Source organism: Dromiciops gliroides, chromosome 4 (assembly GCF_019393635.1).
Source record: "Dromiciops gliroides isolate mDroGli1 chromosome 4, mDroGli1.pri, whole genome shotgun sequence".
Taxonomy (NCBI): domain Eukaryota; kingdom Metazoa; phylum Chordata; class Mammalia; order Microbiotheria; family Microbiotheriidae; genus Dromiciops; species Dromiciops gliroides.
Window position 1 is genome coordinate 448,717,748 of NC_057864.1, and position 15,564 is coordinate 448,733,311.

Consider the following 15,564-nt stretch of genomic DNA (forward strand, 5'->3'; position numbering starts at 1 on the left):
GTGTGTGTGTGTGTGTGTGTGTGTGTGTGTGTGTGTGTGTGTGTGTGTGTGTGTGTGTGGGTCAGGCAAGAATGATTGAAACACACAAACACATGCACACTCATACACTTGATAGCTACCTCAAGGACCCTGTGTGATAGGCATGTCTTGAGCATGCAAACTAGACAATCTTCCCCTCTCTTTATATCCTCGGCTGAGAATATAATATTGCCATCATATTTTACTGAAAAAAATCGATGTCACTCTCCCAGACTTTCCTCCATTCCCTTTCTTATTTCATGTCACTCAGATGCCTTCGGCCACTATTGTCTCATTTATGCTGTCTCACACAAAGTGGCCCTTCTCCTTTCCACAGCTCTATGTGTACAAATGATCCCATTCCATCATGGTGTCTCCAGCAGATTGCCCCATCTCTCTTCACATTCTCACAATTTCTTCTCCTCTACCAGCTACTTCCCTTGAGAAGGCTCCCTCCTTACTTAGGAAATACATAAGTATTTCCACTTTCTCTCCTTTCATTCTCTTCTTTACCCTCTGCAATCTGGCTTCTGACTAGTCATTCAACTGAAACTGCTCACTTCAAAGTTAAAAATTATTATTTAATTGCCAAATCGATAGCCTCTTCTTAATCCTCATCCTCCTTGACTTCTCTGTAGTCTCTGCTAATGATAATTACTCTATTCTCCTCTAGGTTTTCTTTCTTTCTTTTTTGAATGGACAATATTATACATTTTATAATTTTTCCTTATTTTTTCCCATCTTAAAAGCGTTTTGTTTTTTCCAATTACATGTAAATATAGTTTTCAACATTCATTTTTGTAAGATTTTTAGTTCCAAATTTTTTTCCCTCCCTCCCTTCCCTCCTTCTTCCCCAAGACAAAAAACAATCTGATATAGGTTATGCAGTACATTCATGCTAAACATATTTCTGCATAAGTCATATTGTGAAAGAATCAGGAAAAAAACCATGAGAAAGAAAAAAACAACAGCAAAAGTTAAAATAGTATATTTCTTTCTGAATTCAGACTCTATAGTTCTTTCCCTGGATGTGGAGAACATTTTCCATCATGAGTCTTTTGGAATTGTCTCAGATCATTGTATTGCTGAGAAGAGCTAAATCCATTATAGTTGATCATTGCACAATGTTGCTATTATTATATACAATGTTCTCCTGGTTCTGCTCACTTCACTCAGCATCAGTTCATGTAAGTCCAGGTCTTCTCTAGGTTTTTGTGATGTTACTCTCTCCTGTTCTCCTCCTATCAATTTAACCACTCCTTCTATACCGCCCTTGCCACATCTTCATCCAGGACATGCCTATTAAGTGTATTTCCCAATGCTCTGTCCTTTTCTCCCTCTATGTTACTTTGCTTGGTGATCTCAACTCCTACTGATTCTATGATCTCTATGTCTGTACATAGCTGTTTGCTTGTTGTTTCCCCAACTAGACTGTAAGCTCCTTTAGAGCAAGGACTTTGCTATTGTTTAGTTTTTTGTGTTTGTTTGCCTTTTGGCTTTCTTTGTAATAGTATTACCTAGCACAGTATCTGGCACATAATAGGTTTTAAATAAATGCTTGTTGACTTGATAATAATAATACCCAAGGAAGGAAGGAGAGTGGAATACCAATATTGTCAGGGCAACTGTAGCCAAGGTGTTAAAAAGGTTAGAAAACAGTATTGAGTCAATTTAGTTTCTGAATATAGGGAAATCCTCTCAACAGTTTTTGCAATAACCTTATTCTATTGATTTTAACAATGTATTGCTCTAAGTAGGTAGCAGGTAACAGTTCCAGGAGGTAGCAGCAGTAGCTTGGAAAGAAATGAAAAAAAAAATACAACTTCAGAGGCAGAGAGGAATAGCATTTGGAGAGCCACAGGGAAACAGCAATAAGGCACAACTAATTGCTAAGAGATGGGCACATGAGAGTTATTCTATCCAGCTGGGAAGCAGTAGTGATGTAAGGTAGTGGTGTAAAACTCAAATAGAAGTCAGGCCACTAATCTATATGTAAGGATCCCTCTGAGCCCCGTATTGATTTAGCTTTAAATTTTAATATCTATGATTTATTGTATTTTTATTTATTTTGTTAAATATTTCCCAATTACATTTTAATCTCATTCAGGCTGCACTCAAAGACTATTGTGGGCCATATGCCCATAACAGGGTTGCTGTTAGGATCAAATGAGATGTTTGTAAAGCACTTAGCACAGTGCCTGCCATATAGTAAATGCTATATTAATGATAATATAGATATATTTATATATAAATATATAAATGATAGCTAGCTATCATCATTATCATGATGATCATCATTGTTATTATTATTGGCAGCTAGGTGGCACAATGGGTAGAGTCCCTGCCTTGGAGTCAGGAGGACCTGAGTTCAAATTTGGCCTCAGTTCTTCTTTTTTCTTTTTGCTTTATTTTTTGTTTTGTTTTCTCTCTTTTTTTCTCAGTTCAAATTTGACCTCAGACACTTACTAGCTGTGTGGACCTAGGCAAGTCACTTAACCTTGTTTGCCTCAGTTTCTTCATCTGTAAAATGAGCTATAGAAGGAATTGGAAAACCACTCCAGTATCTTTGCCAAAAAAACTTCAAATGTCATGAAAAGTCAAACAAGACTGAACAACAACTAGCCTCCTTCTCCTTGTCATTATTATCATTCTTTGACCTATTTGACATCTCTGGTGTAGAGAAAAGAGGACTGGACTTTTAATCAGGAAGAACTGCCTTCAAATGTTGTTCCAGGCACTTACCAGCTATGAGACCCTTGGCTAATTGCTTAACCTCTTTCACCTCATCTGTATGATCTGAGGGGGTTGGATTCAATTCTAAATCACCTTCCAAATGCAAATCAATTATCTTATGAGTATGAGTGTTCTGAGGAGTGTTAACTCCCCAACCCGTGTTTGAGATTCTGTAAGCAATTATACCCACCTTGTGCCTGGAGCATTTTCTCTTGTGTATTTTCCTTTATTATTTGACACATGGTTCTTGGTCTTTTGATAGAAAATGGATCCAGAGAACTGCCCCAACTTCAGGGTTGCTTGGGAATAATTAAAATTTTAAAAATTCAGCTCTTGCAACAAGTCCACGCCATGCCTATTCATCCTATTCATGTCAGGCGACCTGATAGTTTTCTTGGCTGTTCTTAATAAATCAAGGTTCTCTTTTCCTCTAGTTTAGAGTTTTGGTTTTATGACACACTGACTGCTATGAATACTTACTGGCAGGTCTTGCTTATCTAATCAGTTTTAATCCAGTAAAACATAGGGGATGGGAGAAGGGAATGAAAATTTCCTACTAATATGACAGGCATTTTTTAAAAACATCAATCAATATTTATTAAGTGCCTACTATGTGACAGGCACTGTGCTAAGGGATGGAGATACAGAAGAGTAGGCCAGGGGGGCAGCTAGGTGGCACAGTGGATAGAACACTGGCCCTGGATTCAGGAGGGCCTGAGTTCAAATCTGACCATAGACACTTAACACTTACTAGCTGTGTGACCCTGAGCAAGTCACTTAACCCTCATTGCCCCTCGCTCCCCCCCCAAAAGAAAAAAGTATGCCAGGCATTTTGCTAGGTGCTTTACAAATATTATCTCACTTGATTCTCAAAACAAACCTGTGAGATAGGTGCCACCACCCCTATTTTACAGTTGAAGAAACTGAGGCAGACAGAGGTTAATTGACTCACCCACGGTCATACAGTTAGCAAGTATCTGAGGGTATATTTAAACTTAGGTCTTTCTGACATCAGGTCCAGTCTATTCATCAGTCTGACTTACTTACTTCCTTGGAGCATAAAAAGTTACTTCTTCCTCAGATTTCTATGAAAGATGATGGGATTTTAGTTGGGATTTAAAGGAAGCCAGGGAAGACAATAAGCAGAGATGAAGAAGGTAGGCATTTTAGGCAGGGGAACAGCCAGTGAAATGCCCCTGTCGGGAGATGGGCTGTCTTGTTCAAGGAAAAGCAAGGAGGCCCCAAGTCACAGGATCACAGAGTACATGGCAGGGTGTGAGGTTTAAGAAGACTACAAAGGTAGTGAGGGGCCAGGTTATGAAGGACTTTGAATACCAAACAGAAGATTTTGTATTTGATCCTGGAAGTGATAGGGAGCCACTGAAGTTTATTGAGTAAGGGCTGGATGGAGGGAGGAGTGACATTGATGTGAGATGGAATTTAGGGTCAAATTAATCATGAGTCATCCCAAAAGAATGACAAGACTCAGTGACTCAGTTTCCCAAGTTTTATTGCAATACTGTGGGTGACCATAGGGAGAGAACCAGAATAGTGGAAAGGTATCTCTCGAATAGTGAAAGAAAAGACAGTTATATTTATAGTATAGATAAATTGATTATCAGTCTCATAATAATAATCTCTACCTTGGGGAGGTACAAGGGAGGGCCTGTCCTACTCATAATATTCTCCACCTAGGGGTGTTATAAGGGAGGGCTTATCCTAATTTGGAGTTTCCTGGGGGTCCTAAGCCAACCCCCGAGGCGAGTATCTTTTTCAGTGGAGGTGTGTTTGGGGGGTTTACACATCATAATCTGACAATTGAATCTGGGGACAATTTTGGTCTTTTGTGCGCACGTCTCTTTCTGATTCCCACAGCTAGTTTCTAAACAGCTCCATTTTTCATTAGAATTTCTATAGGTTGTCTTTTTCCTTTATTGTTATTTTGACCTGACCCACTCTGGTTCGTTATGGATGTTGATCACTGTGGGTACGAGAACCTAGCATTTTGACTTGTAAGTTATCCATTAACTGGGGTTTGACTCCCTTTTATAGCTAATATCTGAATTAGAGCTTGGGTCTTGGGTTTTTCTATTAACCCTTTTTTTTTTTCCGCCTCCTATATCAACATGATCAGAATTGTGCTTTAGGAAGATTACTTTGACACTTGAGTGGAAGATAGATGAGATCAGGGCAGCTAGATGTTGAAGTAGTTAAAGCACCGGCCCTGGATTCAGGAATACCTGAGTTCAAATCCGGCCTCAGACACTTGACACTTACTAGCTGTGTGACCCTGGGCAAGTCACTTAACCCCCATTGCCTGCAAAAAAAAAAAAAAAGATAGATGGGATCAAGTGACTTGTGGCAGGGAAATCCATCAGCAGACTATTGCAATAGTCCAGGTATGAGGTGATGAGGACCTGAACCAGGATGGTAACCATATCAGAGGAAAGATGTTACTAAGGTAAAATCAAGAGGACTTGGCAAGAGGTTGGATGGGAGGCTTGTAAGAGAGAATGAGAAGTCATTGATGACACCTAAGTTTCAAGCCTGGGTGACTAAGAAGATGGTGGTACTCTCAACAGTAAGAGGGAAGTTGGGAAGAGAAGCAAATTTGGAGAAAAGGACAAGTTCAGTTTTGGAAACATTGAGTCTAAGATGTCTCATAGACATCTTGGGTGTCTAATAGGCAGTTAGAGATGCTGAACTGGAGATCAGCAGAGAAGCAGGGATGGATAAGTAGATATGAGAATAAATTAGCATAGATAAGATGACTGGATCCAGGGGGCTCCCCAATTACCTGACTCAATATTTTGTTTCTCCCCTACTTTCTCATACAAGACCTCTTAGACTTTCTTATGTTCTTTTCTGTGTGTTAAAAATGCTTCAACAACTTTTTAAATTTCCTTCTGGTTTTTTTCCTGGTTGACTGTGAGAAAATTATTATTAGTGGATTTCGTGGGGGGACCCAAAGATCAGTTTCTTAGTCCTTCTTATGCCCTGCCCCCCTCCAAAAAGTCCAGTTCTTGAGAAACTTCAGCAAACCATATTTGGGGCAAACCCAAGGGAACAAAAGAAATGGAGATAGATTCTTTTGTCTAGCTCATTGAAGGACTGATGAGATCAAACCCCACCTAGATAATGATCTTTGCCTTTGCCCTTCATCAAAGATCTTTTACATTATTCTCCCCTATGTCATCTGTAGAATTCATTTTAATGTAGGCCACCCTCAAGCCATGTCAACCAATGGAATTGAAGGAAGCTAACCAATTAGCTTATAGCAATGTCTAATGAGCTGCCTCTATCAAAAGAAGAGGCCACAATCCAGCCTTCTCTCTTGGCTCTCTGGCTTGTAGGTCTTCTGAACTGTCTTTGTTCTCCTGGAGACCATGTGCTGGCTGAGAGGCAGCATGGGTCTACTGGGGCTGTTGTCCTGCTCAAGCTAACTGCTAAGCTGAAGCTATTTCCCTACTCTCTCTACAACATGGCCTGAGACCACGAGGAGTTAGGCAGACTCCTGGTCAGCTCTTTATTGGTATTAGGGAGTTGGGACATATCAAGGTATCTGGGACTATTAAAAGTTTAAACTGGCCAGCTAAACTGAAGGACAGACACACCTTGAGTAGTAAGGGAGATAAGCCTATTAGGCATGGCTGATCAGCACCAGGGGACAGAGATAACTCCAGAAGTCAGGACCACCACCCTTCACTCAAGCTTTCCCACATTCAAAGGGAACTTTCCAGTCCGATGGTTACCCTATCTATCCTCTGTTCGAGGAGAAATGCATTTCAGAGGATCATGTGATCTCTAAGGACACACACATTAGATTTTTGTTTTTTAAGGCAATGGGGGTTAAGTGACTTGCCCAGGGTCACACAGCTAGTAAGTGTCAAGTGTCTGAGGCCGGATTTGAACTCAGGTACTCCTGAATCCAGGGCCGGTGCTTTAACCACTGCGCCATCTAGCTGCCCCACATTAGATTTTAATCATCACAGCCCATATCCTAATTTGGACTTCCTGGGGTCCTAAGATGTCCTCCAAGGTGGGTATCTTTTTCCCTAGGGGTGTGTTTTGGAGGTTTAAACGTCATAAGGTAAACCTAAGGACCCATTTGGTCTTTTCTGCACATGTTCATAAAGACATGCTTAGACTTGTCCCATGCTTAGACCCTCTGGGTCTCTCTGTTTATGGCATCTCTTTACTTTAAGATCTGGTTTCTACGTGTCCTGTCATCTAGGAATATTAATGGCTCTTAATGGTTTATGGTCCCTAGTTACTGTCTCCTTAGACTTCTGTTGATATTGTTGGTGGATAGTAACCCTCTGGTTACTCAGGTCTTTAGTTTCTCTGTTAACCCTTCTGACTCCTATTGATCAAGTCTTGGGTTATCTGTTAACCCCTTTTAGCTGCAGCTGATAGGTTATCTTTTAACCCTTTTAACCTCCTCCATCAACTCTCCGTTTAATATGAGTCTTACCAAGTTTCTCCACTACTATTCAAAGGCAGGGTCTTCAGGGACACCCACATTTTGGTGGCAGGAGGATGACAAACTATCAGATTACAGAAGGAGCCTGAGAAAAAACAACCCAGATGGGTAGTAAGGAAACTAGAGAGCAGCGTTACAGAAGCCCAAGTGACAAAAGTAGATCCAGGAAGAGAAGGTTTCCAAAGTAGCTACTTAACCAGTAAATGAATTTAATCAAATTTGTTTGGTTGAATAGAATTAGGTTGACCAACAATGACAAATACTGCAGGAAAGGCAAGGAGGACGGAACCAAAAAGATCTGTTGAATTTGGCAATAAGAAAGTCATTAACCATGATCCTGGGGAAAAAAAAAAGCTGTAGAGTGTTGTAGACAGAAGCCAGATTGCAAAAGGTTAGAAGTGGGTAGTGAGGAAAACGCAGGCGCTGATGAGAAATACTCGTCTAAAAGTTTGGTAGTGAATGGGGGTGGGGGTCTGGGGAATAGCATGACAACTTGAAAGGATTGCAGAGTCAAAGGAAGGGTTCCCTTTCTCTTAATAGAAAACTAAGCATGTTTGTTGGTAGAAGGTAAGGAGCTAGTACAAAGAGGATGATTGATGGAACATTATCAGAAGAAATGGGAAAGGATGAGATCAGTGGAAGCATTAGCCTTGATAAGGAGGAAGAAGGCCACCACCCCCTGAGATGGGAGGGGAAAGAATGTGTAACAGTCTAAGTGATTTTCCTAAAGTATACATTTGGCCATACCAACACTCTGATCAATAATTTCCACTAGTTTCCCATGATATCCAATATCAAATATAGTCCCTTGTTTCATATGGTCCCTTTCTTTGTATTCCTTTTCACAAACTCTACAACTCAGGTCCTATATGTTGGTCTTATAACATGACACTCCCATCCCTGGTCTCTCTGACTTCGTACCACCTTCTCCTTCTCCTTTTCCATCCTGTTCCTGTTCCTCCTCCTCTTCCTTCTCTCCTCTCCTTCTCTCCCTCTTTCCTCTCCATATAGGGAATCATACCCTTACCTGTGGGCACTCTGTCCAAAGGAATATAAATTTTGATTGCTTAAACCTCACAAGATGTCTTGGGGTTTAGGGCTAGATTTCCTTTTTAAGAACCATTCCTTAAACCAAAATCATGCTGGCTTTCATTGATTGGCTAACCATAGGTCCCAGGCCAAGCCTCATTTGGTCATTATTTGGCTTTCTGATGGCTCAGAAGAGACCACTCTTTGCCTCTTTTCTTACCTAGCCATCTCCAGTGTCCTGATATATATCTTGCTACTGGACTCAGATGGCTCTGGAGAAGAAAGTGATTCTCCTTCTTCTCCTTCTCCTTCGACTTGCCCAGGGTCACACAGCTAGTAAGTGTCAAGTGTCTGAGGCTGGATTTGAACTCAGAGCCTCGTGAATCCAGGGCCGGTGCTCTGTCCACTGTGCCACCTAGCTGCCCCCGAGGTTGGTGATCTTGCACAGACCTGTCTCACTTAAATCCAATTCAGTACAAGTCATAACAGCACCATCCCAATGTCATGGTACTCTTCTAGAATGAAGGACAAACAACAAACAGGGGCTTAATAGATGCTTGGTGATTAATTGAATGAAATGAGGCAAAGTTATTACTGGAGTGTGGTTAAGGGAGGCAAGTTGACAGCAATTACACTCCTAGGCATCTAGAACATCTAGAAACAATTAAGCATGACACTAGTTAGCAAGAATAGTTAGTTAAGACAAGCATCACCAGGTGCTTCTTCAGCTATGTGAGCTTTCCCATCCCCAACTCAGTGGCCTAGGTGTGTGCAGCCTGGTGGCTTGGTAGTCTTTCCTCAACTGAAGTTTTCTTTAAAAAGTGATTTGGGGGCAACTAGGTGGCATAGTGGATAAAGCACCGGCCCTGGATTCAGGAGGACTTGAGTTCAAATCCAGCCTCAGACATTTGACACTTACTAGCTGTGTGACCCTGGGCAGGTCACTTAACCCTCATTGCCCCACCAAAAAAAAAAAAAGTTGATTTGAGGGTGCTTTTCATGTTGCTCACATGTCTTATGAAACTTGGCATGAAAAATGCTAGTTGACCAGAGGAATGTTAGAGGGAACTCATGTCCTTTTCCATCCATGTCTTCAGTAAAGTAGGATTCATGAGAGGAGAAAAGGAAGGGTAAGTGAAGGACTTTAGGACTCGAGAAAATGGCTGGTTTTTTAAACAGGTACTGTGGGGAATCCGATAGAAAGTCAATCAGAAATGGACTGCCTTGCAGCTAGGAGAGCCTAGTATAGTGGATACTAGAATTCAAACCACTTAGACTCTAACTGTGTGATCTGGTGGCAAGTCAAAGTAACTTTTCTGCTCCTCAGATGCCTCATCTATAAAAGGAGGGGATTGGATTCTAGGTCAGCAAAGCTTTTAATCCATAATCCTAGTTCAGGTTGGCACTAATTTGTGTGTGATCCCCTGCAAGATTCTGTGATTTATTCAATATCTTTAAGGCATTTGTTAAGCCCTTACAAAGATAGCATAGGTGAATATATGTATGTATGTATGCATATTACATAGTCTCTGCTTTCAAGGAGTTAATGGGAGAGACAGCATGTAAGTAAATGGTTGACATATAAGGATGTGCATGTATATGTATAGACACACACAGACAAGAGAATGCTCCAGAAGAAGCAGACAGCTTCTTAGATCCTGTCCGACTCTAAGAATCTGTGATTCATTCAGCAGTTATCTTTGCCTACTCACCCACTCCCTTTCTATAGAAAGTACTCCCGTCTTCCTTGGTTTCTAACATCCTGAAAGGGTAGTAGGTCTATTTTCAGGGGTGAGACGTGTAGGGTCCACCACAGTCAAGCACAGAAGGTCTCTCAGGAGTCTAACCCATCAGGACTCTCAGCATCCTTGCAAAAAGTAAAGATGAGAACGTCAGAGGGTAAGGAGCCCGGGAACATCAGGCCTGTTGTTTTAGAAAGGTGAGGAACCAGGCGATTTCCAAGACTTTAGATTAATCCTACCAGTCCATTGCTTTTGATTCTACATGACAGCCCCGCCTCACTCCTAGAGCAGGATTTCTGCATCTTTGGTAGAAAATAAAATATTTAAACTCTAGAAACCAAAACCAAAAGACAACATCCAAATCCCAAGCGCTCCATCTTCCAAGTCCCTTAGGAGAGAAGAAAAGGATCCCTCCCGCACACTGCGGCAAGCCCCGCAGCTTAACCCCCAAATGCTGCGTGGACCATCTGCGGGGAGGGGGATTACTGCGCTGGCTGATGTAGACGCGGCCGGCCAGCAGCGCGTGCCGTACAGGCGCGGACTGACGCAGGGTCGGAGGCGTGCACTGGTGGTCCCTGCGGGAAAGGGGGCTGCGGGGGCGTGGGGGGGCTGCGGGCAGGAAGTCCCCGGGAACTACAAATTGAGGCATGCTGGGAACATTCCCACGCCCCTCCCAGGAAATGTCCTTTGTCCAGCCGAACAGGAAGCCCCAGTAAGGAGCCAGCCCGCGGCGGCCGCTGCAGCCGCTGCACAAGGACAGGAGTTCTGCCGCCGGGGCAGCTGCGGGGCACGGGCTGCTCAGCCTCGCATTCTCTGCCTTCTCTTCTTGTCCTCCTCCTCTTCTTCCTCCTCCTCCTATCTCCACCGCCTCTGTGCAGGTAAGCGCCGCATGGTCCCCGAGCCCGGCTGGAACCCGCCACCCCGGGTGGGCACCGCAGCGATCCCAGTGGGGAGGAGGCGCGCGGAGCCTCCAGGCTGCAGGCTGGGGAGGCGGGGTCGGGCTGAGCTAGGCTCGGGTTGGGGGGGGGGGCGAGCCCCCAAGAGATGGGAGGAGAAGGGGGCACCGTGCCGCGGACCACCGAAGGGGGCATCCGAGCCCCTTGGAAGAAGGGAGCCTGGGGAGGAGCTTGGAAAGCAAGGTGAAGGGCTTTGTGTGCGCGTAGCTAGAGATGGGGACCGGCTGCGCTGCCCTTGTCTCACCTCCAGCGGGGCCGAGGACGGCCCTGGGGGTGAGGGCACCTGGGGAGGGGAAGGTGGCTGCATTGCAGGGTCCCCTCTCCGTCCCACCCTCCCTGAGCGCTTCCCTTCGCCCCACTGCGATGTTTCGATCGCCGCCTATATCTCTGCCTTTTTGCCTTTCGTTGTGTTCTCAGCGCTCAGCCCCGGTACCTGACTCACAAGAGGCGCTTAATGAATGCTAGGTGATTGTCTGGGAGAACCGTCCAGTGGGCACTGGGACCCGGACTCGGACATGGTGGAAGGGGATGGGGCGAGGGGGGGGGAGGGGCACCTACGCATTTCTCTGTTCCAGGTGGGCGCCTTCGCTCTGCTTGGAGCGTGAGCCCTAGGGGCAGAGTTGGGATCTTCAGCTTGGGCGGCAGCTGGGTTTGGGGTTTGAGGTTTGAAGAGTTGGGAACTATGGGGAAACAAGTGAGTGAGGCAATAACGTCAAATCTCAATTCAAGAAAAATCTCAATTCAAGAAATATTGAGTGTTTCCCATGAGCCCCGGGAGGGTGAAGAAGGATGGGCGCAGCGGCAGAGGAAGCATTTTGCTCGGATTTGGGCATAATTTAACCGTAATTTAACCTTCCAACCCTCTTCCGTCCGTTCGTTGTTTATCTTAAGCGCTTTTTTGGAGCTCTGAATCATTTTTTAAATTATTCTAACCGGACATTGCTTTTTTTAAATGATTGGTTTCGTGATCTGAATTTGAAAAAAAGCAAAAAAAAAAAAAGTCAAATGATTTTGAAGACTTTGGGGAGTGGGAAGAGAGAAGAGTCTTTAAGGTTCTAGAGTGATCCTCTTCGATTTTCCACCACCCCCCCCCATCCTCATCCATGGCCCAGCTAGGAAAATAAAAGGTACCATCCTGTGGTCTGTTTTGACGAAACATAGGTGCCTGTCTGACTTATCCTGGATAGAACAAATGACTGGGTTGAAAATAGAATCAAGGGAAAGAAGCATTTCAGGTTGTCCCCCCCCCCCCCTTTTGCAATGATGGAGTGGGTGGGGCGGAGGACTATATAGGCGGCTGGAGAAGAGGTTCTGTACATGTGAAAGAGGAGTGATTTCTTGGCTAGTTTGGAGAGGATGTCTAGTTAAACCTTGGGGAAAAATAAAGATTTATTCCTGCACTGTAGGAAAGAAGCAAAAGAGTTAACCAGAAATTCAGTGGGGACAAAATAAATCTAAAATGAAAGAAATAGCCTCCAATGTCCATATACAAAGGCAGAATTATGAGTAATAAGCAAAATAAACTAGAGTCTAAGGCAAAGAGGCAGACAAGCTTGAGAGTAGTTTGGACTGGGGGTGTGGGATGGGGAAACTGAATGGAAGGCTGTGGATGGAGGAACTCGGTTGATTATTGCCTAAATTATAATCATATAAAATCCACAAGCAGCAAGTATTAGGGGGCATGCTCTATTTGTACCCTTGTACCCCATGTACCCTTAGCAAACTACCAGATACTTTGCTAAGTGATAGTGATAGAAAGGCAAAAGACCATCACTGCTCTTAAAGAACTCAGTCTAATAGAGGAGAGAGGGTGTACCATGTACAAAAAAGTTCTATACAATCATGTATAAGTAAATTTTGTACAGAATAATGAACTGAAGAGAAGGCCCTAGGATTGAAGAGGACCAGAAAAGTCTTGTGGAAGATGGAAGTTTAGCTGGGACTTGAAGGAAGTCAAGAGGGAGAGATGAGAGGAGCGAAGGGTTCCTGCATGGTGGTGTGGGGACAGCCAGAGGAAATGCCCAGTCTTTTTTGTTTTTTCAGGGGCAATGAGGGTTAAGTGACTTGCCTAGGGTCACGATGCTAGTTAAGTGTCAAGTGTCTGAGACCGGATTTGAATTCAGGTCCTCCTGAATCCAGTGCCGGTGCTCTATCCACTTCACCACCTAGCTGCCCCCAGAAATGCCCAGTCTTAAGGTGGAGCATTTTGTGGGAAGGTGGGGGGGGGGGGGATTGATGTGGAAGAAGAATGTAGGCAGAGACCAGGTGTGAAGGACTTTAAATGCCAAAAATTTTATAATTGTTCTTGGTGATGATCTGGAACCACTGAAATGTATTGAATGAAGGGGAGACAGGGTCAGAGCTGGATAGGATCTTAGAGGTCGTAGAGGCATCAAAATGGAAATGGCCACTCCTGGGCAGTGGAACCAGATTAAGTTGTAATTGGGAAATTACATGTGGTTTTTCTAAGTCATTGCAGCCTGCAGGGATCCTTAGGTACGTTTTTATGGTCCTAGATTCAAGTCTGCCACTACTCATCTAGGCCAACTCCCTCATTTTACCTTATAGATGAGAACTGAAGTCACAGGTACTGAGTAATAGAGGCAGGAGCTACACTCTGGTCCTCTTATTCCTGGTTCACGGGGTCAATAGGTGGTATGGGGGTCCTTAGGTATTCCTGTTTAAAGAATTACACCTCTAGCACACAGTCCAATTAGAATAAAATATTATTTTATTTGGACATTTAGAAAAAGTGACCAAGAGGGAAGTCAAAGATTCCAACAGAAGAAAGGCAAAAGCTTTTGTAGATGGTAGATGGGGTGACCACCTGACAATGGAAAGTTCCCTTTGGGGGTGGGGAAAGCTTGAATGAAGGGTGGTGGTCCTGACTTCTGGAGTTATCTCTGGCCCCAGCTATGATCAGGCAGCAGCCATACCTAATGCACTTATCTCCTTTATTTCTTCTTTTTTAAAAAAATAATTAATTATTTTTGCAAGGCAATGAGGGTTAAGTGACTTGTCTAGGGTCACACAGCTAGTTAAGTGTCAGGTGTCTGAGGTCGGATTTGAACTCAGGTCCTCCTGACTCCAGGGCCGGTGCTCTATCCACTGCACCACCTAGCTACTCCCCTTTCCCTTACTTCTTAAGTGTGTTCATCCTTCAGTTTAGCTTTTCAAGGAGAGTTACCCCAGACCTGAGGTATCTCTGGATATAGCATTTTTTCTTCTGCATCACCAATCTCCATGTTACATGTGAGGAAATTGAATTCCTTTTCTACCTACAGTTGCCTTCGTTTTACATAGTTTTTATTCTTCCGTGTATATTCACTTCCTGTAGTAAATTTTTATTGGACTCAATGATGATTTGAAAGTTTTTCCACCATCAGATAGACTGTAAGCTTCTTGAGGGCAAGGACCATGTCCATGCCTTAAGTCCTATATAGAAAATTCTGTTATAGTGAATACTTGTTCCTCAGGATTTACTAGATATGGGTAGAGGCTAGGGGTGAGAAGAATGGTATTATATTTCAAAAGCCTTTAGAGTGGTAAGCAGGACCCCACACCAGGGTAAATCCAAACTGAGATAAATCTCCAGGGTGTGGATTTATTTGGGGGGGGTTGGGTGGAGATAAGGTTACCGTGACATCTTTATTTCAGACACTTTTCTTTGCCCTTAAGGATTATCTGACCTTTCTTATATGAATTAGCGTAATCTTCCTGCCTCCAGCTCCTTCCCCTCCCCCCACCCCAATAATAGTTAACATCCTTTGGTGTAGGTGTGGGAGGTTTGGGGGGGGAGGTGAGGAGTCTGATCTGCCAACAGTTCTCTCTACCAAGTTTGTCATCTGAACCATTCTATGGGTCTAGTTGAATGGGAAGATAATCACTTCCTTTCTAGAGTCCTGAGTTATTTTTAGCAACAACTGAGGGATTCCTGTTTTCCTAAACACCCCCTCACTCTAGCTGGTAGTTGGATGAGAAACTACTGGCCCTTTGTTACTCTAAGGGGTGGGCAGCTGTCTGGTGCTGTCAGGAAACAGAAAGCAGTAGTTGGCCTTAACTCCTTGGAATTGGGAGTGAGGGACATGATGAGGCTGGAAAAAAAACAGATGGTTCAGTTATAAACACTGCTAAAGGATGACATCCCTACATACTGTATGGCTAAAGCTGGTAGGATTTCATTGTTCCCACCATTTCTCTCCTCCCCATTTAAAAAATGGTGTTTCTTAAGAATCTAAACATCTACCTAATTACAAGTGTCCATATAGGGGAAAAGGGAATAAACCCTGGTGAGAGAAGGCTTAGTTGGATGGACAAGTTCAAGTGATCCCTTGACGCCCTCACCCTCTCCCCAGTCCTGCTCCAGGAAATTCCTCGTTGTATATTTTATATTTAATTGTCTTTGTAGATGTTGTTGCTTCCCTCCTATATATAGAATATAAGCTCTCTGGGGCTGGGGAGGCTTCATTATCTTCCCATTCTTGGCCAATTTTTGTCAGCTTTGCTAATCTGATCTTTGCCATGTGGGACTTGAAAGTTAAGAGTCATAAATTTAGAGACTGCTAGGTGATCAAGTAATTATCTTACTGATCCTGGAGTCAGG

The 15,564-nt window shown here is 43.5% G+C and overlaps 2 protein-coding genes across 4 annotated transcripts in view; one reads left to right on the forward strand and one right to left on the reverse strand.

Annotated features, from left to right (window-relative positions):
• LOC122726702 (D-3-phosphoglycerate dehydrogenase-like) overlaps positions 1-10,598 on the reverse strand; it is a 62,812-nt gene extending 52,214 nt beyond the window's left edge. For both annotated transcript variants that reach the window (XM_043964581.1, XM_043964583.1), the window contains exon 1: positions 9,976-10,598. In XM_043964581.1, the coding sequence (XP_043820516.1) occupies positions 9,976-10,024 (49 nt within the window). In that variant the 5' untranslated portion in view covers positions 10,025-10,598. The remainder of the gene's footprint in view (positions 1-9,975) is intronic.
• A 122-nt stretch (positions 10,599-10,720) lies between these two features.
• The window catches only part of ZNF697 (zinc finger protein 697), a 46,531-nt gene continuing 41,687 nt past the window's right edge, over positions 10,721-15,564 (forward strand). For both annotated transcript variants that reach the window (XM_043964451.1, XM_043964452.1), the window contains exon 1: positions 10,721-10,883. The gene's annotated coding sequence lies outside the window, so the exon portion shown is untranslated. The remainder of the gene's footprint in view (positions 10,884-15,564) is intronic.